The sequence below is a fragment of the Neomonachus schauinslandi genome, chromosome 15, assembly GCF_002201575.2.
Source record: "Neomonachus schauinslandi chromosome 15, ASM220157v2, whole genome shotgun sequence".
Lineage (NCBI taxonomy): Eukaryota > Metazoa > Chordata > Mammalia > Carnivora > Phocidae > Neomonachus > Neomonachus schauinslandi.
In genome coordinates, this window is record NC_058417.1 from 27,067,228 (window position 1) to 27,090,359 (window position 23,132).

Genomic DNA, 23,132 nt, shown 5'->3' on the forward strand with positions numbered 1-23,132 from the left:
GAGTAATTTGCAAAAAAATTGATGTCTTTTTCATATTGAGTCTTACCCAGGAACAAGTTATATTGTTTCATTAATTTAAATCATTTTTATGTTGCTCAGTAGGGTTTTAACATAGGATCTGGGATCTTTTTTTTTTTTTTTTTTTTTTTAAGTAATCTCTATTCCCAATGTGGAGCTCAAACTCATAACCCAGAGATAGTCACATGCTCTTACAAATGAACCAGCCAGGTGCCCCAAGATCTTCATACTTCTTAATGTATTTATTCCTAGTTATTTTACTTTATTTCCTATTTTGAGTCAGAACTTTGCTTTAATGTGTTACTTGCCACATAGCAAACATTCCTCTTTGTACCAGAGACAGTTCCTTCTCTACTCTCAGACCATGTGCATCTAGGGGTAAACCATGTGGTTCAGGTCTAGCTAATTAGACAATCACATTCCTCTGGCTATACTGATTGTTCAGGAATTGGAAATAATCCAAGCTGGGCTGGTTAGAGTGAATCCTGCAATTTATGTAAGAGCAACTGAGTGAAGTTACTGTTACTTTCCTGCTTGATTTGAGCCTGGGCAGATCTAGCAGTCATCTTGCCACCACATGGAGCCTGAAAATAAAATCAGAATTAAAGAAGGGCACCTGGCTGGCTCAGTCGGTAGAGCACGTAACTCTTGATCTCAGACTCGTGGGTTTGAGCCCCATGTTGGATGTGGAGCCTACTTGAAAAAAAAAAAAAATAAGAAAGAAAGAAAGGAAGAAAGGGAGAAGAGAGAAAGAGAAAGAAAAAACAGCTGAGATTTGGAGAAATGCCAGGTTGGTTGGGATGAATCATCTGAGGCCTTGAATCTAGCTGTGTAGCCCGTATGTTGAAGGGTAGCCAATAAATTCTGTTTTGCTAAAGCCAGTTTGAGTTGTGTTAGTGGTCACCTGCAACCAAAAAATTCTTAAGTATGCATTATGCATACATGCTAGATTTTGGTCTGAGCCAAATTTTGTCCTACAAAGTCCAAGATGTACTCATCTAGTTCTACATTGTTAAGTATATTTATTAAAATAGGAATGGATAATTGAATTTTATCAAATGCTTCTTTGGGCATCTTTTGAGATTATTCTGGTGTTTTTCTTTTGACTTTAATATATAAATTATCCTAACAGACTTCCTATTATTTTGTTTTGTTTATGGTCTCAGCACAGTGCTAAGCTTATGGTAGGCCCTCAATAAATGAATGAATGAATGAACTGTTGTACTCAATATACAAATATTTTACTTAAGATTTTTTACATTGATTACTAAGACTGATTTCTCGTTTCCTTTTTTAGTTTTATTTCAGGCAAGTTTTCCTATCAGTAAATTTTCCTTCCATATGCAACTGGATAATTCATTTTATTTATTTATTTTTTTTATTAAAGATTTTATTTATTTATTTGACAGAGAGAGACATAGCGAGAGCTGGAACACAAGCAGGGGGAGTGTGAGAGGGAGAAGCAGGCTTCCCGCCAAGCAGGGAGCCCGACGCGGGGCTCGATCCCAGGACCCTGGGATAATGACCTGAGCCGAAGGCAGACGCCCAACCGACTGCGCCACCCAGGCGCCCCGGATAATTCATTTTAAAAAGCATTAGAATTGTCTATCTTTGCTCATTTGAAAATGTTCACCTGTAGAATCGCCTATTTTTTTTTTAAGATTTTATTTATTTATTTGAAGAGAGAAACAGTGAGAGAGGGAACACAAGCAGGGGGAGTGGGGAGAGGGAGAAGCAGGCTTCCCGCTGAGCAGAGAGCCCGATGTGGGGCTCCATCCCAGGACCCTGGGATCATGACCTGAGCTGAAGGCAGACGCTTAACGACTGAGCCACCCAGGCGCCCCCAGAATCACCTATTCTTTGTCCTTTTTAGAAGATAGCTCCTTGACAATCTTAATCTCTTTCTTTTCAGGTAAACTTTGTTAATTTGTATTTTTCTAGAAAATACCCAGGTTTTCAGACTTATTTACACAAAGTTTTCATAATTCTTTTAACTTCCTCTGTGTTAGTGATAATTTTCCCCTTCTTGTTTTTAATTTTTACATTGGGATATTTCAAATTGATTTTAGGTTGTCTGAACAGGAGTTATATCCGCCAAACTAAATTTGTACCAAGAGATACACAAGGTTGTTTAGCAAACACTCTGGTAGGGATGACATAAACATGAAAAGAACTTCAGGTTAAGGATTTTTTTTTTAAGTTTTTGGAAACAACTGAGAGTTCCACGGGGACTTGAGTGTCTTTAAACCAGTGACGGCAACCTTATTCAGTATGCTCATGTCCCACTCTGATGTATGGATAAACACAATCTGACCTGAAGAGATTCCCCTCAGTGCAGCTGACACTGAGGGATTTGGGTTAAATAGATTAAGGACTTGCAAGGAGTTAGAATTACAATAGATCATTCTGAATCACAGCCATGGCAAGGAGACACTACTGGGTAATCTTTTTTTTTTTTTTTAAAGATTTTATTTATTTATTTGACAGAGAGAGAGACAGCGAGAGAGGGAACAGAAGCAGGGGGAGTGGGAGAGGGAGAAGCAGGCTTCCCGCCGAGCAGGGAGCCTGATGCAGGGCTCGATGCGGGGCTCGATGCGGGGCTCGATGCGGGGCTCGATCCCAGGACCCTGGGATCATGACCTGAGCCGAAGGCAGACGCTTAACGACTGAGCCACCCAGGCGCCCCTGGGTAATCTCTTGAAAAAACAGAAAATCAGAATGACCAATGATACAACCAAAAGAAAAAAAAAACAAAACCCGTCATTTCACTTTACTATCTTATGAGGGTTTAGTTCCAAAGCAGGCATGCAGGGCTGCACTTTAGTCTTGCTACGTTAAGTATTCTCCTTCTGCAGGGAGTATAGAACATCAGTATATAAATAATTGCTGCTTGAAATGGAAAAATAAAATTAAAAAAGGGTGTGAAAAAGAGAAAATTGTCCCAAGTAGCAATCCACCCCCTCGCAGCTGTAAATTACTCATTAGTCGTTAATGTCACTGTACTGAGCTGGAGCTGAGTCAGCCACCGCCCAGGCTGCGTGAAGCAGAATTCCATCTCCCTCATCTTTTCATTACAGGGCTTTCACTTCATGCATCAGTACCAGAGGAAAGACCAATGCTTTGTAAGGAATTCCATCCAAGTTGACTCTGGAACAATTTGGTTCCCAAGTGAATCAATTACTCTCAGTAAAAACAAGAGGAGGAATTCCTTTCTTGCCAATTTTCTGCCAAAAATGATCTAGAAAGATAAAGTAAGAACAGATATATTTACTTTTATATCTGCCTCAAGTTCTCTGGGATCTAGTTATTCTGATTCATTAATATATGTTTTGTTCCTTATGCACCATGTTTAAAGGCAAATGCTTAAAATAGAACAAATAAAGTGAAATATTCAAATTCCTTGACAATTTTGAGCAGTAATTCCTAATTTTCCTTAGACCCTGTCAAAATGTATAAACCTAATATGTTAATAAATATGCCTTCATTAATAAATAAAGCCTCTTAGGGGCACCTGGGAGGCTCAGTCAGTTAAGCATCTGCCTTTGGCTCAGGTCATGATCCCAGGGTCCTGGGATCAAGCCCCGCATCGGGCTCCCTGCTCCTCGGGGAGCCTGCTTCTCCCTCTCCCTCTGCCTGCCGCTCCCCTTGCTTGTACCCTCTCAAATAAATAAAATCTTTTAAAATAAATAAATAAATAAAGCCTCTTAATTTGCCTGGAAAAAAGATGTACAGTGATCCATGCAATTAAATCACACATTAAATAGTTGTCATGTAGAACTCTATTTATTGGTAGAAATATAATTTAATATAATTAATGAGAAGTTTTGTTACAACTGATTTCTTGAATTTTTATATGATTTTTTACTTGGATTCTTAAAGGTAAGCTAAATATTTTAAATAGGTCTTGCTCAAACTCTCTCCCCTCACTCACTCATCTTTTCTGTGTGTCTTCACACTTCTCACTTTACTCTTTCCACTTACCTAGGCATTATTTATTGTTAATATTCTGATATTGTTATCAGAATGTATTCTGATGATATTCTGTTATGTTAATCTCTTGCTCCAATTGTCATCACATTTTCAAAATATACCTGTATTTTTTTCCCTCCTTTTACTGACCAGTTTGAAATACATACTCGCATTTTTTTCTCTTGCTACCTCTATAAAATCAACAAGTGGGTACACATAATTAGATTTCATATTGTGTAGACATTCTCTTTGGGTTACTACACATGAGAAGATTTTAATATTTTTAAACAAATGATGTAGGAAAGGTACTCACCCACAGTCCCTTCTGTGCCATCTGTTTCCTTTGGGAGATAATGTGCAGAAAGGTCACTCTGAAGGACTTCGTCTGCTGTGGCTCTGGCTAAAGCAGCAGCCAAAAAGGAAGGGCAATTACTGAAAGAAAAAAGGACTATTTCAGTAAGAACTAGGAAATAATACATTTAACATTATTACTAATTATTAATACCTGTCTCAAAACAAATTATGTCTTTAAACACTATTCAACACATATTTACTGAGTGCATATTATGTGCTACGCACTCTGCCTTGGCACTGGGTATACAATGAACAACACAGACATGGCCTCTGACCCAGTAGGGCTTAAAATCTAGTTAGGGAGACAGATGATAAACAAGTAAACAAACAGGACACAACTTAAAATCGGGATAAGTTTTATAAAAGAAACAGGATACAGTGATAGAGAATAATAGAGGGGGTACCTACTTAGAATGGTCAGGAATCCATATCGTGAAGGATAAGAAAGATTCAGTTCTGTGGGGGTGGGAAGTTGGGAGAGAATATTCTAGGCAGAGCAAATAGCATGTGCACACATCCTTTCTGAGAGCTTGGTATGTGTGAGGAACTGAAAAAAGCCCAGCGAAGATGAAGTATGGTGGATAAAGAGTAAAGATGGCAGGGAATAAGGTCAGAAGAACAGGCAACTGCCAGTTATATGAACCTTTTAGATCATGGAAAGGAATTTGGATCTCAAAGTGCAGTGAAAAGTCACTGAAGGGGGCGCCTGGGTGGCTCAGTCATTAAGCGCTGCCTTCGGCTCAGGATATGGTCCCAGGGTCCTGGGATCGAGCCCCGCATCGGGCTCCCTGTTCAGTGGGGAGCCTGCTTCTCCCTCTCCCACTCCCCCTGCTTGTGTTCCCTCTCTCGCTGTGTCTCTCTCTGTCAAATAAATAAATAAAATCTTTAAAAAAAAAAAAGTCACTGAAGATTGTGAGCAACAGCATGCCATAACCAGACATATTAATTAAAATATGACTTTGACTGCTATGCCAAAGGAAATCAGAAAGGGGCAAGAATGAAGGAGGGTGGCCAATAAGGAGATTGTTGTAATCCGGGTGAGACTGAAAAAAAAGTGAGTATATTCTAAAGAAAGAAAATACAGAACTTGCTGATTATTGGAATATAGAGATAAGAGAAAAGAATTAAGGCTGAGTCCTGGATTTTGGTCTGAGCAACTAGGTGAATGGTGGCATCATTCACCTAGATGGAGAAACCGGGAAAAGAACAGGTTTGTGGAGGCAAAGGGTAAAGAAGAAAACAAGAATTAATTTTAGCATGTTAAGTTGAAAATATCTGTGAAATATCCTAATGAAGGTATCAAATGAAGTGAAAGTTATTAAATAGTGTGGAGCTCAGAGATGTTAGGAAATTTGGAAGTCATGAATGTACGGAGGATATTTAAAACTACTGAAATAGAATACATCACACAGGAAGAAATTATAAAAAGAGAATTGCCTCTTGTTTTCCAAACCCTTTTAGAATAGGAAAGTTATCTCACGCCTCACCATTGTATGCTGGGGAGTTATGGGAAGGGTGTAGTTTGCTTCTTTAATCACCACATTTTCACATCAAGTGGAATTATATTGAAGGAGCTTTCATCAAGAAATTGTACCCAAGGAATCTCACCTGCACTTGACCTCACTGAGTTCCTAAACCTCCAGCCTGAGCCTGAGGCCATTAAGGGATGGAACTTTGGGATACCTTACGGGGGGTGGGGGGCAAGGGGGTGTATTCTGTATGTGTGAAGGATATGAATTGTGTGGCCAGAACAGACATGGCAGGGGTGCCTGGGTGGCTCAGGTGGTTAAGCAGCTGCCTTCAGCTCTGGTCATGAGGCACAGGGTCCTGGGATTGAGCCCTGCAGCATCAGTCTTCCTGCTCAGTGGGGAGTCTGCTTCTCCCTTCCCCTGCCCTTGTGCTCTCACTTGTTCTCTCTCTCTCTCCCTCTCAAATAAATAAAATCTTTTTAAAAAATAAAATAAAGGGGCGCCTGGGTGGCTCAGTCGTTGAGCGTCTGCCTTCAGCTCGGGTCATGATCCCAGGGTCCTGGGATCAAGCCCCACATCGGGATCCCTGCTCGTCAGGAAGTCTGCTTCTCCCTCTCCCACTCCCCCCTGCTTGTGTTCCCTCTCTCGCTATGTCTCTCTCTGTCAAATGCATAAAAAATAAAATCTTAAAAAAAATAAAAATTAAAAAAGGAACAGACATGGCAGACTGTTTTTCTAAAACAGGCCACAACAATATTTCTGATAGCTGGTACAGCTGCTTTGGCAGTTCCTTAAGATTTTGAAGTTATTATATAGCCCAGCAATTCCCCTTACAGGTATATATCCAAGAGAAGTAAAAACATACATCAACACAAAAACATGTGCATGAATGTTCATAGCACCATTATTCATAATAGCCAAAGAATAGAAACAACCAACTACCCATCAACTGATTATGGATCAATAAAAGCAGTATATTCATATAATGGAATATTATTCAGCCACAAAAGGAATAAAGTATTGATACATGCTACAATGTAGATAAACCTTGGAAACATTATGGTGATAGAAGCCAGTCACAAAAGACCACATACTCTATGATTCCATTTATATAAAAAGTCCAGAATAAGCAAATCTACAGGAACAGAGTACAGTAGCAATAGCCTAGGGCAGAGAGGTGAGGTGAGTAGGGAGTAACTGCTGATGGGTAGAAGGTTTCTTTTTGGAGTGATGAAAATGTTCTAAATCTTGGATTGTAGTGATGGTTAAACAATTATGAATGTACTAAAACCCCTGAATTGTATACTTTCAATGGGTAACTTTTGGGGCACCTGGGTGGCTCAGTTGTTAAGCATCTGCCTTCGGCTCAGGTCATGATCCCAGGGTCCTGGGATTGAGCCCCGCATTGGGCTCCCTGCTCAGTGGGAAGCCTGCTTCTCCCTCTCCCACTCCCCCTGCTTGTGTTCCCTCTCTCGCTGTGTCTCTATCAAATAAATAAAGAATCTTAAAAATAAATAAATAAATGGGTAACTTTTATGCTATGTGAATTATATCTCAATAAAGATGTTTAAAAAATCATTGACTTTGTTAAGAACCATTGACTAGTGGGGGTGAAAATAAGATTAGAATGGGTAAGTGGGAGGCAAGGAGGTGTGGCAGTAAGTAAAAGGTCATTTGAGGACAGGGACAGCTTGTTCTTATTTTAGAATGGTGTAGAATCTGACTGTATACTAAATGAAATAATCTAGTAGAGAAAGATTGATAGATAATGCAGGAGACAGGGGATGACCAAAGGAGTGAAGTTTCTGAGAAAGCAAGAAGAGAAGAGATCCAAAACATATCTGGAAATTGCTGACCTTTGATAGCATGAGGCACATTTCACCAGTTGGAAAAGAAAGGAAGAAAATGGGTACAGATGCAGGCAGGTTTCTAGATTTCTTAGTAGGAAAGTAAGAGAGTTCCCATCTAAAGGTCTGAGTCAACAATAACTTATTGAGGCTTACAGTGTTCCAGGCACAGTTCTGGTGCTCAGGATATAAATGACCATAAAAGACAAAAACTCCAGCCTTTGGAACCCTTCCTCATACACTGTTGGTGAGAATGTAAATTGGTGCAGCCACTACAGAACACAGCATGAAGGTTGCTCAAAAAATTAGAGATATCATACAACCTAGTAATTCCACCTCTGGGTATTTACCCAAAGAAAACCAAAACACTAGTTCAAAAAGATACATGCACCCTTATGTTTGTTGCAGCACTATTTACAACAGCCAACATAAGGAAACAACCTAAATGTCTGTCCACAGATGAACAGATAAAGAAGATGTGGTATATATACAATGGAATATTAGCTATAAAAAAGAATGAAATCCTGCCATTCACAGTAACATGGATGAACCTAAGTGAAATAAGTCAAAAAAAAGGACCATATGATTTCACTTATATGTGGGATCCAAAAAACAAATGAACAAACAACAGAAATAGACATAAATACGAAGAACAAACTAGTGGTTGCCAGTGGAGAGGGAGGTGGGGAAAATAGGTAAAGGGGATTAAAAGGTACAAACTCCCAGTTATAAAATAAGTTACAGGGATGAGAAGTACAGCATTGGGAATACCATCAATAATACTGTACTAAATTTGTATGGTTACTATATGTGGTGAGTTTTCATAATGTATAATTGTTGACTCACTGTGTGGTTTACCTGAAACTAACACTGTATGTCAACTATACTCTTAAAACAAAAACAAACAAACAAAAACCAAAAATAACCCATCTCTGGAGCTTGCATTCTAGAGAATGGCTTCTCAATGAAGTATGGGGTTAGATCAGTAGTTTTCAAACTTTTGCAGACATCAGAATCAATTTGCAAGGCTTGTTAAAACACAAATTGCTGGGCCCCATCCCCAGAGTTTCTGACTTGGTAGGTCTTAAGTATGACTTCAGAATTTTCGTTTCTAACAAGTTCCCAGATGAGGTTCATGCTACTGGGCTAGGTACCACACTTTAAGAACCACTGGATTAGGTTATCAACTGGGTGGTGAGGGCAGAAAATATATGGGGCAGGAGGGATGAAGAGAAAGTAGATATGAAACAGACATATCAGAGAGTAGGACTGTCAGTGCTAAGAGATTGAGACAATTTTTAAATAAAACCAGTCTTTCTGGTTGTACAATTTTCTCCATCTATGTCCATGTCCTGGAATATTTGTTGGTAAAAAGAATTGTCTAGTTCATCAAGATTTGGGATTTTGCGAGTATTAACAAGTAAAGAAGAGACATTGAAATTTAGTATCTTTTTAGGCATGTGATTACAGTGTTAGACCATGAACTTTAAATTGGCTAAGAACAGACATGAATGGTAAATCAGTGTGGTCTAAATGTAATTAAACAACTGTAGTGGGAGTACTTGGGCACATAACTTAGAAGGATAAAGAAGTATTGTAGTCTGAGAACAGGATGCTTGTGTATAAGATTTTGGAGCCAGTGCAATATTTGTGATAACAAAGTTTAGGTGAGACCAAGAAAGTGAGTGGTTGAGTAGTTTAGAAACATAGTTACATTTGACGTCCTCAGAGGGTAAAAAAAATGGAAAATTATCTTTATCATTATCATCATTCATCAGTATTTTTCAAATTGTAGATTGCAATCCATTAATGTTAATGAAATGAACTTATGAACTGTGACCAGCATTTTTTTTTTTTAAGATTTTACTTATTGAGAGAGAGAGAGAGAGAGAAAGCACAAGCAGAGGGGGTGGGTGGGCAGAGGGAGAGGGAGAGGCAGGCTCCCCACTGAGCAGGGAGCCTGAAGCGGGGCTCCATCCCAGGACCCTGGGACTATGAGCTGGGCCAAAGGCAGACACTTTACCAACTGAGCCACTCAGGTGCCCCTGATCAGCATTTTTTAATTTTTATTTATTTTTATTTATTTTTAAAGATTTTATTTATTTATTTGAGAGAGAGAATGAGATAGAGCATGAGAGGGGGGAGGGTCAGAGGGAGAAGCAGACTCCCTGCTGAGCAGGGAGCCCAATGCGGGACTCGATCCTGAGACTCCAGGATCATGACCTAAGCCGAAGACAGTCGCTTAACCAACTGAGCCACCCAGGCGCCCCTGATCAGCATTTTTTTAAAAGGAAATAGGGTACATGAGGTAAGGCTAAGTATTCTGTATACACACATAAGTATATACTGAATCTTGATTATGATAAAAAAATTTTTGAAAGCCACTGCCCTTTAGCAATTATGAAATAAGTTGATGACATCCCTTGAAATCCAAATGCTTTATAAGCAGTATTACCATTTGTCCTTTCATGCTAAGTTAACTAAGTTTTTTTTTTTTTTTTTTAAAGATTTTACTTATTTATTTGACAGAGACACAGCGAGAGAGGGAACACAAGCAGGGGGAGTGGGAGAGAGAGAGAAGCAGGCTTCCCGCGGAGCAGGGAGCCCGATGCGGGGCTCGATCCCAGGACCCTGGGATCATGACCTGAGCCGAAGGCAGACGCTCAACGACTGAGCCACCCAGGTGCCCCTAAGTTTTTCTTGATAAGTCAAAATTTTTCTTCATAAGCCTAAATAAACTCTTTGGCAGCACTGCTTGTTTTTACCTTTCTATCATGCTGTACTTTGACTAACTGGACACATCCAAATATTTTGCCTAAGTGGACTTTTAGTATACAATTACAAGATTTACTTGGTCCTTTTGTTTCAAAATTTATATTAAGATTACCTAAAAACCTTGATTGTAATCTTATTCCCTAGAATTCCTCCCCCTACCAAGAAAGAAAAAGATATCTTTAGTGTAATTATTAAAATATCTAGGATCTAAGGCTCACCAAAGGTAAAAATATGAAAACTTTAGAGAATAAGGCAAGAAGCATTAGTCTCATTAATGTGTCATCTGCAATACATTTTTAGTCACAGTTAATGTAATTTTTTACTTTTTGTCAGACAGAATGAAAATATTTTCAGTGAAGTAGGGAGGAGGATTAGCTGACTAATAGCTAGATATAAAACACCAAGCTAGACACTTCACCCACATCAGCTATCTCTACCTGTCAGAAAGCTGTAACACCTAGCATGAATAAGTTCTTATGATTTTGACTCTGAAATGCAAGTGATTATTTCTGAAAAATCAGAATTGCAAATATATTTTAAAACATAGTCACATCAGGAGCGCCTGGGTGGCTCAGTCGTTAAGCGTCTGCCTTCGGCTCAGGTCATGATCCCAGGGTCCTGAGATAGAGCCCCGCATCGGGCTCCCTGCTCGGCGGGAAGCCTGCTTCTCCCTCTCCCACTCCCCCTGCTTGTGTTCCCTCTCTCGCTGTGTCCCTCTCTGTCAAATAAATAAATAAAATATTAAAAAACAGAACAAAACATAGTCACATCAGAATATTTGATACAAGTCAAATAAAAGCTTATCATTAGAGCTTGTCATTTTTAAGAGAATTACCAGGAGTGACTAATATGATAATTACATAGCAAACTGCTTTCTTTCATCATTTCTCATACAGCCCTGGACAGAAGCATTTATAATGCTGATACATGAAGGTCTCAAAGTATGGCAAATGTAGTATCAGAGAATGCCCAAAACTCATAGCAGTTTGTAGATTTCAGGTTACAAATGTTATTATCTTGAGAACGTTGCTGAAGTAGAATGGGATTTGAAATTTTTTAACTCTTGCAGTGTGTGTCATTTTGAGAGACTGGCTCTTTTAAAGTCAAATTAATCATGTTAGGGCTCTCAAATATAGTCTAAGAAAGATCCTTTGCTATTTATATATATTAACAGAATTTCTGAAGTGCTTACCATTCCTATCTTCAAGCAATTCACATCCTGAGAACAAAAGGAAATGTGTTTTCATGCATACCAATTTATTACTTTTTTGTTTGTTTAGGCATCAAAGTACAGGCTTTATATATTCATAGATAAAAATAGATCCTTGTCTAGTTTATATCTACGCCATACATAAACTATGCATAGCCTTTGAACAATGTTGAAATATAATTAGGGGTCCATTTAGTTTTAATTCCAAGTTTAGTCACATAAATAAATCATGCCACTTCATTAAAGCTATTTATGTTAATGGATGCATATTTGAACTTTTGTGTATAGTGACTTTCTCAATGTTATATATTGTAAAGCAGAAATCCAGACTCTATCAAGCTTCATAAACTGAACTCTGTAATCAATCTGTGCAGTGAATCTACTAGTTAGGAAAGAATCCTTCAGATTTTGTATTGCTTATTTTCTTAAAGAGCCATAACCTATGCCATAAACATAACAATATTGTCACCAACTGGTTATGAAGTTTAATATTTCAAACAAGAGAACACTATTTCCTACCTCTTTAAAAATATTTATTTACAAGACCTTATTATTCTGTCTCCATTCTATAGGCTGATAAGAGTCCTAGAATCTACATTTTCCAACAGAGAAAAGAAAAGGAGTCAGATTGGAATTGAATCTGAAAGGTTGCTTTTTCTAGCACTGTATATCACCATCTTGGTATAGAGCAGAAACCACAATAAATTATTTTGGCATAAAAACATTTACTTTGCATTCATTTTCAAATATCATGCATAAATAAGTCCTGTCAGATGGACAGGATAGTATTTTAGTCAGATCTTTTTCTAAGTTGACTTGTTAGTATCTTCCACATGCATATCAAGACAATATACATTTTAAGCCTGCAAAGGAAGCATTTTTATTACAATACCAAACCTACACAAATCACTAAAGACATTATTAGATAAATTAGAGGTTTAAAAGTACATCCTTCCTGACACTGGCAATGTGGGAGTTGGCACAGCCCCCACAGCTGTGTTTCAGCCATCTTGGCAAAGCACTGCCAAGGTAATAAAAATTCCTGAAGGTGGGAAGTTTCCATCAATTAACTTTGAGAGACTCGTCTAGAGCAGCCTCATCTCAGCCCACGTGTTAGGATGATTCTGTCTACTCAGTACATCCTTGCTAGGGTGACAGTCACTTAAATGTTGAATTTCTGATTACCAGCCCCCCCCAACAAGTTAATCATATGTATTGTAAATCTAGAACAACACATTAAACTAAAATTAAAAAGGCAAAGTCTCCACCTGACTTTGTATTCTTTCTCTTAGTGGACTAAACAGAGTTAAAATTAGGGCTGATTTTTTTTCTCTTTAAGCTATTTTCTTTCCTTCTATAGCAACCTCGAGGAATGCCACCTGGAGTCAACGGACGGTAATGCCCACATGTCACAGTTTCTCTTAGTTAGCTCTTCTGAATCTAAATGATGTTACCTACCACATGACTAGTTCCTGCAGTTCTGAGTTTGGGGTTCTCACAACAGAAATCTCAGTCCCTACTGCTGCTCTCAGTGTAATCTTAACAACCATTTGTTCACACTGACCAGGCTGACATTTAAGCAAAAACAACAGTATCATAAGTTTTCTGTGAATAGCAATCTAGATGCTACACACTTACTTACCCAAGGTCAAAATACCACTAGGGCCACAAGACCACAAAAAGAAGAGGGTTTAGCAGTAACTGTCTTTCTTGTCATCCTTACTCCATGACCAAAGGAATTAAACAGCACAAATTTACTGAAACTTGTCAATATCACCAATGTGACCTTCCTGTTGCTAAAACCTAGTCTCTTCTCCCATCTGACTCATTTAGGAGCTACCAAGTGACTGGCTGCTACCTGCTCATCATGCCCTCCACTTTTTTTTTCTTTTTTTAAAATTTTTTATTGTTACGTTAATCCCCATACATTACATCATTAGTTTTAGATGTAGTGTTCCATGATTCATTGTTTGTGCATAAAACCCAGTGCTCCATGCAGAACATGCCCTCCTCAATACCCATCACCAGGCTAACCCATCCTCCCACCCCCCTCCCCTCTAGAACCCTCAGTTTGTTTTTCAGAGTCCATCGTCTCTCATGGTTCATCTACCCCTCCGATTCCCCCCCTTCATTCTTCCCCTCCTGCTACATTCTTCTTTTTTTTTTCTTTCTTAACATATATTGCATTATTTGTTTCATAGGTACAGATCTGAGATTCAACAGTCTTGCACAATTCACAGCGCTTACCAGAGCACATACCCTCCCCAGTCACCCCATCCCCCCCCCCACTCTAGCAACCCTCAGTTTGTTTCCTGAGATCAAGAATTCCTCATACCAGTGAGGTCATATGATACATGTCTTTTTCTGTTTGACTTATTTCGCTCAGCATAATACCCTCCAGTTCCATCCACGTTGTTGCAAATGGCAAGATCTCATTCCTTTTGATGGCTGCATAATATTCCATTGTATATATATACCACATCTTCTTTATCCATTCATCTGTCGATGGACATCTTGGCTCTTTCCACAGTTTGGCTATTGTGGACATTGCTGCTATAAACATCGGGGTGCACGTACCCTTTCAGATCCCTACTTTTGTATCTTTGGGGTAAATACCCAGTAGTGCAATTGCTGGATCATATGGTAGCTCTATTTTCAACTTTTTGAGGAACCTCCATACTGTCTTCCAGAGTGCATGCCCTCCACTTTTTTTTTTTAAGACGAAGGTCAAGGACCTTGCTCCTTCTTTTTTTTTTTTTTTTAAAGATTTTATTTATTTGAGAGAGAGAGAGAGAGCACAAGAGGGGGGAGCGGGAGAGGGAGAAGCAGACTCCCTGCTGAGCAGGGAGCCCGATGTGGGACTCGATCCCGGGACTCCAGGATCATGACCTGAGCCGAAGGCAGTCGCTTAACCAACTGAGCCACCCAGGCACCCCATGCCCTCCACTTTTATACACCTTCTTCTCGAGGCTTCAAGATCATCACACTCTCTTATATAACTCTTAGGATTCTGTCTTCTCAATCTCCTTTGATGGTTCTTCCTCTCCTCCCTGCACTTGTAATTCCTCTCATTATTGTAAATCTTTTCCTTTTTGCACAGCCTTTATACTTTCCTAGTATACTACATGCATTTCTTATTGTGTTTATTGTTTATGTCTCCTCTTCCCACCTGACTGCAGATGTTTTTATCTGTTTTTGGTGATTGATGTTTAATGCCCAGATCAGTGCCTGGGACACAATGATCAATATTTGCTGAATGAATAAACTTCTGTTTTTCTGATTTATACATGTTTAAGCCACTCCCTAACTCCTTAGAATGAATGTTCCTTAACAGTAGAAAGTCAATACATTTATGAAAGCGTATTCCATATAACAATGTTGAGGTCTTACATGTAGGCTATGAAACAGGCTAGTATCAGTAAACAGGTGATAACCATTGGCAAAAAGGAATGAGGGTCATATTTACACTTTTGTTGTCAACTCAAACGGTTTGTGCTGACACCTCACTTAACTTAGACTTTAGTTCCTCTCATTAAGAGATAATGTATTTAAAATTCGAAAGTATGTATGGCTTCTTAATAGGAATTCTACTTCAATATTTTGAAACAATTGACCAGTCTTAGGGAAGCAGGGAGTAGCAGGAGGACCCTGGGCTTGCCTCATCCCTCAAACACAGCTAGATCAACATCAAATCATTTTGAACAACTAAGAAATCGATCTGAGGATTAAGAAAACTGAACATTTGGAGGGAGAGAACATAGCAGATGCAAGGTTTGGAGATGTGAATTGGGGGAGAGATAAGCCACGGTGCCACAGAGGGGAGGGAGCCCTTTTCCCGGAGAGAAGTCAGGGAGAGAGGGAGAAAGCAGGACAAAGAGCAGCGCATAGGGTTCCAGAAGACACTGAGGTGTGGGGGTCCCCTAGGTTGCACTGGGAGAGAATGCTCCCCTTCTTGGAGTACATTTGGAAAAGGTTATTTTGTCTCTCCAAGGACAAAAGGCTCACTGAGCATCATTGAGCACTGTTCCAACAGCAGGGGATGGAGGCGAGCAGAGGGCAGATAACCTGGTCACAACTTTTTGCTGTGCTTCATCATAGATTCCAGCCACCATATGTGTGCCATGTGACTTCTTTTCTGGGACAGAACAGTGCCAGGTGCAGCACTGCAGGGCTCTCCTTGGGGGAGGGGAGCGGGTCCACACCTTGCCGGGTCTTTTAAGATTTGCAGATTTTGAATCCCAGTCCATGGCCAGAGATAAAACACAGGAGAACTGTGGTGCTGGGCATGCCCACAGCCAGGCACAGACAGGTTGAGGGTAGGGATCTGACAGAAGTCTGGGCCACAAGAGGGGAGATTGTTTGCTTTTCTGTGAGGGCCTCCTGAACAGCAGTGGCCCCAAGTCCCCCTGTCTAGGACGAGAGGGCAGGGTGACGCCATCTTCCACCCCTCACCGCACCCCCCCTCCCAGCATGGATCAGAAAGAAACACAGCACCTCCAGTGGAGGCTGGAGTCACTTACACCAAACCCCACTCCCCTGTGCCCAGCAGGGGCATCTTTATTAAGGCAGGTCTGACTGTGAGCCAGCGCAGTGGGCCTCTCCCTCAAAAGAACAACACAGGCCCCCGCATGTCTACTGATCATAGAATGCTCCAAAGCCTCAGCTCCAGTTCTGGTGGAAATAGGACCAGCATTTCTTTTTTTTATTTTTTAATTTATTATTATTTATTATTATTTTATATTTTTTTCCTTTTTTTTTTAAGATTTTATTTATTTATTTATTTGATAGAGAGAATGAGAGAGAGAGAGCATGAGATGGGGGAGGGTCAGAGGGAGAAGCAGACTCCCCACTGAGCAGGGAGCCCGATGTGGGACTCGATCCCGGGACTCCAGGATCATGACCTGAGCCGAAGGCAGTCGCTTGACCAACTGAGCCACCCAGGCGCCCTATATATTTTCCTTTTAATTTGGAATCAGGCTTATAGTTTTTTGTTCATTTGTTGGTTTGTTTCCTTTTTTCATTTTTTGGATCAGGCTTTTTTTTTTTTTTTCCTCTTTTCCTTTTTCCTTTCTTTTTCTTTGGAATCAGGCTTAATTTTTTGTTTGTCTCTTTGCTTTTCTGTTCCTTTTTCTTTTCTCTTTTCTTGGATCAGGCTCCCCCCCCCACCCAAAAATCAGGTTTATCTTAACAAACAAATCAAAGCACATCTAGTTAAAGGTCCAAACACTCCCCACTGCAAGCAAGGAGGAATTCTGTAGAGGACTGACCTGTGGGAAAGAGCAACCAAAACACAATAGCAGAGTGCATACAGTATACACCGGAAATATTTCCTGAAGCGCCAGGCCCTGGACAGTGTATCACCCCTTCTTAATATAGTATTACTCTCAGGAGCAGGAAACATAACAAGCTTTCATAAAAGCAAAAGACAGAAACCTAGACATAATGACAAGATGGAGGAATTCTCCCCAAAAGAAAGACCAAGTAGAAATCACACCCAGGGATTTGCTCAAAACAGATACAAGCAATATATCTGAACAAGAACTTAGAACAACAGTCATAAAATACTAGCTGGGCTTGAAGGAAGCAAAGACAACATCAGGGAAACCCTGGATGCAGAGATAAAAGACCTAAAAACTAGTCAGGTCAAAATAAAAAATGCTATAACTGAGAAGCAGAACCAACTGGATGTAATCACAATGAGGATGGAAGAAGCAGAGGATCAAATAGGATATAGAAGTTAAAATTATGGAAAATAATGAAGCTGAAAAGAAGAAAGAAAACTATTAGATCACAAATATAGACTTAGGGAACTCAGCAATTCCCACAAAGGGCAATAAGATCCATGTCATAGGAGCCCTAGAAGGAAGAGTAGGAACAAGAGGCAGAAGGTTTATTTGAACAAATTTTGGCTGAGAACTTCCCTAATCTGGGGAAGGAAATAGGCATTCGAGTCCAAGAGGCACAGAGAATTCCCCTCAAAATCAATAAAAACAGGTCAACACCAAGACATTATCATAGTGAAACTTGCAAAATACAAAGATAAAGAGAGAATTCCAAGAGCCGCTAGGGACAAAAATCCTTAACCTACAAGGGCAGACACCTAAGGTTAGCAGCAGGTCTGTCTGCAGAAATTTGGCAGGCCAAAAGAGAATGGCATGATATATTCAACATGCTGAATGGAAAAAATATGCATCCAAGAATACTCTACCCAGCAAGGCTGTCATTCACAACAGAAGGAGAGAGAAAGACTTTCCAAGATAAGCAAAAACTAAAGGAGTTCATGAACACTAAACCACCTCTATAGGAATTATTAAAGGGGACCCTTTGAGTGGGAAAGAAAGACCAAAAGCAACAAAGACTAGAAGGAAATCTATACGGACAGCAACTTTACAGGTAATACAATGGCACTAAATTCATATCTATCAATAATTACTCTGAATGTAAATGGACTAAATGTTCCAATCAAAAGACATCGGGTTTCAGAATGGATAAAAAAAACCAAAACCCATTAATATGCTGCTTACAAGAGACTCATTTTAGACCCTAAGACATCTCCAGATTGAAAGTGAGGGGGTGGAGAACCACCTGTCATGCTAGTGAACATCAAAAGAAAGCTGGAGTAGCCATACTTATATCAGACAAACTAGATAAACTAGATAAACCAAAGACCATAATAAGAGATGAAGAAGGGCACTATATCATAATAAAGGGGTCTATCCAACAAGAAGATCTAACAGTTATAAATATTTATGCCTTCAAATTGGGAGCTGCCAAATATATAAATCAATAACAAACTTAAAGAAACTCACTGATAATAATACAATAATAGTAGGGGACTTTTAACACCCCACTCACAGCAATGGACAGATCATCTAAGCAGAAGATCAACAAGGAAACAATGGCTTTGAATGACACACTGGACCAGATGGACTTAACAGATATATTCAGAGTATTTCATCCCAAAGCAGCAGAATACACATTCTTTTTGAGTGCACATGGAACGTTCTCCAGAACAGATCACATACTGTGTCACAAATCAGGCCTCAACAACTACAAAAAGGGGGCACCTGGGTGGCTCAGTCGGTTAAGCATCTGCCTTTGGCTCAGGTCATGATCCCAGGGTCCTGGGATCGAGTCCCACATCAGGCTCCTTGCTCAGCGGGGAGCCTGCTTCTCCCTCTGCCCACTGCTCCCCCTGCTTGTGTTTGCTATCACTCTCAAGTAAATTAATTTTTAAAAAACTACAAAAAGATTGAGATCATATTTCATGCATATTTTCAGACCACAACACTATGAAACACAGAAACAACCTAATCTTATACCTAAAGAAGCTGTGAAAAGAACAGCAAATAAAACCTAAAACAAGCAGAAGAAGGGAAATAATTAAGATTAGAGCAGAAGTAAATGATATAGAAATCAAAAAATAGAACAGATCAACAAAACTAGGAGCTGGTTCTTTGAAAGAATTAACAAAACTGATAAACCCCTAGCCAGACTTATCCCAAAGAGAAAGGACCCAAATAAATAAAATCACGAATGAAAGAGAAAAGATCATAACCAACACCGCAGAAATACAAACGACTAAGAGAATACTACAAACAATTATATGACAAAAATTGGGCAATCTGGAAGAAACAGATAAATTCCTAGAAACATATAAACTACCAAAATTGAAACAGGAAGAAATAGAAAATTTGAACAGACACATAACCAGCAAAGAAATTGCATCAGTAATCAAAAATCTCCCAACAAACAAGAGTCCAGGGCTGGATGGCTTCCTAGGAGAATTCTACCAAACATTTAAAGAATAACTGATATCTATTCTTCTGAAGTTGTTCCAAAAAATAGAAATGGAAGGAAAACTTCCAAACTCATTCTATGAGGCCAGCATTACCTTGATTCCAAAACCAGACAAAGATTTCATTAAAAAGAATTACAGACCAATATCCCTGGTGAACATTGATGCAAAAATTCTCAAGATACAAGCCAAGAGGCTCCAACAGTACATTAAAAGGATTATTCACCACGATCAAGTGGGATTTATTTGTGGGCTACAGGGGTGGTTCAATATTTGCAAATCAATCAATGTGATATACTACATTAATAAAAAGAAAGGTTAAGAACCATATGACACTCTCAATAGATGCAGAAAAAGCATCTGACAAAATACAGCATCCTTTCCTGATTAAAAAAACCCTCAAGAAAATAGGGATAGGGTGCCTGGGTGGCTCAGTCGTTAAGCGTCTGCCTTCGGCTCAGGTCATGATCCCAGTGTCCTGGGATCGAGTCCCACATCGGGCTCCCTCCTCGAGGGGAAGCCTGCTTCTCCCTCTCCCACTCCTGCTGCTGGTGTTCCTGCTCTCGCTATCTCTGTCTCTATCAAATAAATAAATAAAATCTTTAAAAAAAAAAAAAGAAAATAGGGATAGAGGGCGCCTGGGTGGCTCAGTCGGTTAAGTGGCTGCCTTCAGCTCAGGTCATGATCCCCGGGGCCCTGGGATCGAGTCCCGCATCGGGGTCCTGGGATCGAGTCCCGCATCGGGTTCCCTGCTCAGCAGGGGAGCCTACTTCTCCCTCTCCCTCTCCCTGCTGCTTCCCCTGCTTGTGTGCTCTCTCTCTCTGTCAAATAAATAAAAATCTTAAAAAATAATAAAATAATTTAAAATGTTGCACCTTGTTTAAAAAAAAAAAAGAAAATAGGGATAGAAGGAACATACCTCAACATCATAAAGGCCATATACGAAAGACCCACAGCTAATATCCTCAATGGGGAAAAACTGAGAGCTTTTCCCCTAAAATCAGGAACACAACAGGGACGTCCACTCTCACCACTGTTGTTCAACACAGTACTGGAAGTTCTAGCCTCAGCAAACAACAAAAAGAAATAAAAGGCATCCAAATCAGCAAGGAAGAAGTCAAACTTTAACTCTTCACAAACGAAATGACACTCTATGTAGAAAACCCAAAAGACTCCACCCCAAAATTGCTAGAACTCATACATGAATTCAGAAAAGTCACAGGATATAAAATCAAGGTACAGAAACCTATTGCACTTCTATGCACCAAAAATGAAGCAACAGAAAGAGAAATTAAGGCATCAATCCCATTTACAATTGCACCAAAAACCATAAGATACCTAGGAATAAACCTAATCAAAGAGGTAAAAGATCTGTACTCTGAAAACTATAAAACATTCATGAAAGAAATTGAAGACACAAAGAAATGGAAAAATATTCCATGCTCATGGATTGGAAGAACAAATATTGTTAAAATATCTATACTACCCAAAGCAATCTACACATTCAATGCAATCCCTATCAAAATACCACCAGCATTTTTCACAGAGCCACAACAAACAATCCTAAAATTTATGTGGAATCACAAAAGACCCTGAAAACCAAAGCAACCTTGAAAAAGAAAAGCAAAGCTGAAGGCGTCACAATTCCAGATTGCATCTTACTATGTTTTTCAGAAGTGCATATTCTCCTTTTTGCTGCTTCCAATATGCTCTACTGTGGGTAAAATGCTATTAAACAGCATCACATGTTACAGAGAAATCATTTGTGAAAGAAAGAGTCAACCAATATGGCAAACTTCATTGTTGTCTTGTTTTAAGAAATTGCCACAGCCACCCCAACCCTCAATAACACTACCCTAGTCAGTCAAGAGCCATCAATATCAAGGCAAGACCCTCCACCCACAAAAAGATGACAACTTGCTGAAAGTTCAAATGATGGTTAGCATTTTTTAGCAATATAGTATTTTTATTAAGGTAGGTACCTAGGTGTTTGTTTAGACTTGTTGCACACTTAATAGACTACAGTATATTGTAAACATAATTTTTATATGCACTGGGAAACAAAATTTTGACTTACTTTATTGTGATACTTGCTTTATTGTGGTGGTCTAGATCCAAACCCACAATTTCTCCAAGGTATGGCTATATTTTATTCTTAACTGCTTCCTAGACAACAGATTGGCAACCACCAGTTGCTAATAATACCGGGTCTCTTTCCTCACATTGCTTTCTTCACATTTTAAAAAAACACAGTATACTTCCAATTCCTCATCCAGCTTCTCCTCTCCTCTTCTGTGGTACCAAACTAGACACTGAGAACTTCTTGTTGGCAGCCTATGAATGTTTCCAAAATTGTTTATTTTTGCTCCTCAGGGCACACCACCTACTGGCTTTTACAGAGATCTGCAAACGTAGGCGAACTATTTCGTCATTTTCTCAAACCCACTTGGCCTTTGTTACATTTGACAGCCCTTACTCAATTTTGTGATTTGGTGTTAGAGATATTTCCAACTCTTACTGAAGATGGAGTTTGCATTTTTCTATCTTTTTCATCCTTCTTCCTCCCCATCCCCCCCGCCCCCCCCACCCCCGGTGATTTCTCAGAGAAGCAGACAATGTCATTATTCCACTATTTTAAAACCTTTAGTGAGCCCTTATTTTTTAATAGGCATTGAACTCCTTTTCAGAAAGAGTGATAGTTACTCTCATAATACAGAGACACATGCATCAACTCTATCTTGATTCTTGAGTAAACAAGATAAAATGATACTTTCTTGAAGGAGTGAGTTGAATCAAATGCATTCAACTATGAAGCATAATAAACTAGGGAAATAAGTGATTCCAGAAGAAAAACTGAATGTGTGAGAAATCTATTCTAAACCCAGATTCTATGTATTTAATTTATCCTATGACCTTGTATTAGGCATTTTGCCCTCAGATTGTTCTCTGTAAACTTAAAATCTTTGTTTGTAGCATGTATTTTGGGCAGAATTTAGAAATCCCATTTAAATTTACATTTATAACAATTAAGTAATTTTGAGAGTTAATATCAAATCAACCAAAAACTTATGAAGTGTTTACAATTCATCTTCCTGCCCTCTAAATTATTCCAATAAGCTTAAGGAAAATTCAAGCCAGGCAAAATCTGCAGCAGGTTGTAGAGCCCTTCCTAGTCTAAATAGCTAACATATGTGCAAAACCAACTGCATTCGCCAAAATGTAAGTAAGTCACTGAGGAGGAAAAGCTGTGATGTATTTTCCTACTTTGTTTTATTATTATTTTTAAAGTAATCTCTATACCCAATGTGGGGCTGGAACTCATGACCCCAAGATTAAGAGCTGTGGGCCCCCCCCGACTGAGCCAGCCAGGTGCCCCTTTCTTACTTAATTTTAACCAACTGAGCCACCCAGGCGCCCTCCTACTTTATTTTAATCACACATGATTATACAGAAATTCCAACAAATGGCCTGGCAGATACTTGCTTTTTATAAATTGTGGTAAAACCTCAAGTAAATTCTCAGGACAGAGGTAGGAGGAAAAATGTCTGATATTGAAAATAATGACAATTTATCCCTTTATTAAGACCTCCCAGGCTGCCTGGTTGGCTTAGTTGTTAAGCCTCTGCCTTTGGCTCAGGTCATGATCCCAGGGTCCTGGGATCAAGCCCCACATCAGGCTTGCTGCTCGGTGG

The 23,132-nt window shown here is 39.4% G+C and overlaps 1 protein-coding gene across 1 annotated transcript in view; it reads right to left on the reverse strand.

Annotated features, from left to right (window-relative positions):
• PPM1E (protein phosphatase, Mg2+/Mn2+ dependent 1E) overlaps window positions 1–23,132 on the reverse strand; it is a 187,140-nt gene that overhangs the window by 17,081 nt on the left and 146,927 nt on the right. Inside the window, exon 2 of the mRNA XM_021704341.1 lies at window positions 4,301–4,419. Within this exon, the coding sequence (XP_021560016.1) occupies window positions 4,301–4,419 (119 nt within the window). The remainder of the gene's footprint in view (window positions 1–4,300; window positions 4,420–23,132) is intronic.